Genomic DNA, 3,280 nt, shown 5'->3' with positions numbered 1-3,280 from the left:
CTTTGGCCCGAGGTGCCCGCCGTCCTCCGGCTGCCTCCTGCGCCTGCTGCGGGAGCGACGGCGGCTGCGGGGACGCAGCTCTCCGTGGGCTGCTCCACCTCCCCGCGACGCCGCGTCGCCCTCGGTTCACGCTCAGGCAGCGAAATAAAGATGCTGGTGGAATAAAGACATCCCCCCTTCTCCCATGCGGCAGCCAGACCCCCAGCACCAAAGCCCACCCAGAAATTAGGGCAGGATCCAGGGGGATGATTTTGGGGAGGGTCGGACATTGGCTCCTGACCCCCGCAGGAGGAAAGAAGGGTTTTTTCCCCAAACCTGAGCGCTGCACGAAGGGGTGCACCGGGGTTTGCAGATCCTGCAGGTTTGCTGGCATTTTTTGCTCCAGAAATCCCATTTTTCCCAATTCTTTTCAAGCCAGCCAGGTCCTCCCTCTTGGGCTGAGCTTTTGGGTTTTAACCTGTTGCTTTTAATGCTGGCTGAGGCCGTGGGATGGCTTCTCTCCAGGGAAAATGAAATGCCATTTCTGAGCAGCACAACCTGGGGAGGATTTTTGGGGTGTGCTGTGGGGTGCCTGGGAGATTTCAGCCCCGCAGTGGAGTCTGAGGCTGTTTGGGATTCTGCTCCTTCAGCTAAAACCCTAATTTCTACTTTTTTTCTTTCTTTTTTTTTTTTTTTTAACCACCTGGGGCTTTTTGTGGGTGCAGCAGGGAGACCCTTGGGCTCGGGGACTCGCAGAGATGCTCTGGCTGCCTTGGGATTAAAAACTGGGGAGGAGAAAGGGGTAAAATAACAGCGTGTGTCCCCGTTTTTAGTTAATGTGGGGAGGAAAACCTGAGTGGGGTGTTGCAGGGAGCGGGAAGCCATTTCCCAGCAGCTTCCCAGCTTTTCTATGGTTCGAGTGAAGCAACTGCAACCTTAAAATAGCTGCTTCACCAGCGAGCAGTGCCGGCCCCGCTTCTCTCGCTGCCGCGGCCTCGGCAGCCTCGTAGGGTTTTGCAGCCAAAATAATAAAAAATGCAGGAGTTAGTGTGGTTTGCTGGTTTGCTCCCAGCGCCTGGATGGTTTTGGGGAGTTGGCAATCCGTGAATTAGTGCAAATGAGGAAGGTTTCTATCCATGCCAGCCTCTATCTCTCGTTATTTTTGTTGTCACCCTCACCGACAGAGGTAAGGACTCTTTGTTTGATTGTACAGGGTTCATATCAACAGGGCGGGTTTAAACTCTCCCCAAAAGCTCGTTTATTTATACATCCCACATTATTTAGGAGAGGGGTCCCCCCTGCTCTGGTCTGCTCCCGCAATGCCTCCCACCAGCTGCCCCTGGGCTGGTTTTCTTTTTCTTTCCCAGTTTGTTTTTTTTTTTGGGGGGGGGGCACTGCATAACAGGGTGGGGGGCACAGCAGCATCTGCAGCTCATTTTAGATGGGGAAACAACTGGGATTTGCACTTCAAAAGCCAAAAAAAAAGGGCTCTGAGCTGATTCAGTGCTGCTGATCCCTCCTCTAGCTGCTTATTGCCTTGCCTGACTGCCCTTACAAGTAGCTAACAGTCATCATTAGGTTCCAGGGTGAACAAGCACCTGCACAGCACGAGGAAGGTGGGTTTCCTGGTTATCCCCTGGGATAATACTAATCTCAGCATCCTGGCTGTGGTTTTGGGATGCCTGTGGTCCTCTCACTGCCCAGTGCTCCCTTCTCAGCTCCTGGAGTTTATACCACATCAGAAGCTGCTGCCAATTTGGGTGCTGCGTCCCAGCCTGTCGTGGCTTGCGGGCAGCGACCCAGTGCCAAGATTTGCTGGCAAAACCAGTGGGTAAGGTCAAAATCCCTCCCAAATGCAGCAAATGGGACAAAAATCCCAGTGATAAATGAACAGGAGCTGTGACGTCCATCCTTGCAGCTGGAAAATGGGGCATTAAGCTTCTCCAGCAAGGGGAAAAAAATGAGATATCTTTAATTAAAGAGCAATTTGCTCATCAGCCTGGCATCCCAAGAGCCCTTTACCCCGCGTGGGCTGATTGCCACGGAAGCACCAGCCGAAATGAATTTGGGCTGGAGCAGCATGAGGGCATCCCGAAATGGGCTTTTATTGCCTCTGTCTTCAGCCAGCTTTCCCTGCTGCCTGGCAGCCTGTAGGTAAAAGACTTGGGAAAATGTGCTATATATATAATTTTTTTTTCTGTTTTCAATCAAATTAATTTATTTCTTTTGATCTCACTGATCCAGGAGCTGCTGTTCCCCCTCCGCACACTTCCCCCAGCAGTGATTTAATGACATTTTCCCGTGGAGCTGCACGACCAGTTTTCAACTGAGAAGGAAAAAAAAAAAAAACCACCACCGAGGCGGCAGCGGAAAAATGGTCTGTCGGGACAGAGAAAGGAAGAGGTAAAAAAAAAGAAGGAGAAATCGGAAGACATGAAGATAGCAGGCAGGGAGGGGACACGGGACCCCTTGAGCCCAATCCTTTGGGAGTCAGGGCTGTCCCCAGGGATGCTTCCTGGGGTTCGGCTTCACGCCGGGGCGTTATCCCGGCAGGGCCGGCCAGCCTATTTTCCAGGCGAGGAAATATTTAACCGCAGCGTCAGCGGGCAGGGCAGGCGGGTGCAGGCATGGAGGGTGGCGGGCAGCACCCGTCCCCCGCTGTCCCCCCGGGCCAGCCCCAGGGTGAGCGCTTGCAGCTCCTGTTGCGCCGCAGCCGGGAGGCCAAAAACTGCGCCTATTGCCCCTACAGCCGCTTCCCGGTGGGTGCCGCGCTGCTGACGGCCAGCGGGGAGATCTTCTCCGGTAAGTCAGGGCAGTACGACACCCCCCACTTTGGGTTTTGGGGTCCCCCACGCAACCCTGTGGCCGTGCACAGGGGTGCACCGGGGTTGGCACGGTTGCTGGTCCCCCCCACCCCGGCTGCAGCGAGCCAAAGATCGCGCAGGATGGGAAAATACGGGAAATAAATAGAGGAAGCGGGGAATGCGTTGGCGAGAGCCTGGGATTGGGCGGTGCACGCAGAATATGGCTTTTCTTTGCAAATTCCCTCCTCCCCCCAAAAAAATCGCCCCGAGGGAAGGCGGTGGGGTTTAAGGTGGCTGAGCGGGTGCCGGCGGCTTCCCCGCAGGGTGCAACGTGGAGAACGCCTGCTACAGCCTGGGGATGTGCGCCGAGCGTACCGCCATCCAGAAAGCCATCTCCGAGGGGCACACCAACTTCAAGGCCATGGCCATCGCCAGGTAAGGGCACGCCGAGAGCCGGCACGGTGAGGGACGGGATGGGGGCCAGCGGGAAAAACCTC

The 3,280-nt window shown here is 55.3% G+C and overlaps 2 protein-coding genes across 2 annotated transcripts in view; one reads left to right on the top strand and one right to left on the bottom strand.

Moving 5' to 3' along the window:
* Positions 1-1,199, bottom strand: part of MUL1 (mitochondrial E3 ubiquitin protein ligase 1) — a 6,458-nt gene extending 5,259 nt beyond the window's left edge. The window contains exon 1 of the mRNA XM_009889986.1: positions 1,158-1,199. Coding sequence (XP_009888288.1) covers positions 1,158-1,199 — 42 coding nt within the window. The remainder of the gene's footprint in view (positions 1-1,157) is intronic.
* A 1,407-nt stretch (positions 1,200-2,606) lies between these two features.
* Positions 2,607-3,280, top strand: part of CDA (cytidine deaminase) — a 2,215-nt gene continuing 1,541 nt past the window's right edge. Inside the window, exons 1-2 of the mRNA XM_009889985.1 lie at positions 2,607-2,781; positions 3,107-3,218. Coding sequence (XP_009888287.1) covers positions 2,607-2,781; positions 3,107-3,218 — 287 coding nt within the window. The remainder of the gene's footprint in view (positions 2,782-3,106; positions 3,219-3,280) is intronic.

This window comes from Charadrius vociferus, unplaced genomic scaffold (genome assembly GCF_000708025.1).
Source record: "Charadrius vociferus isolate BGI_N301 unplaced genomic scaffold, ASM70802v2 scaffold838, whole genome shotgun sequence".
Lineage (NCBI taxonomy): Eukaryota > Metazoa > Chordata > Aves > Charadriiformes > Charadriidae > Charadrius > Charadrius vociferus.
This window is presented reverse-complemented; position numbering and strand designations above follow the sequence as displayed.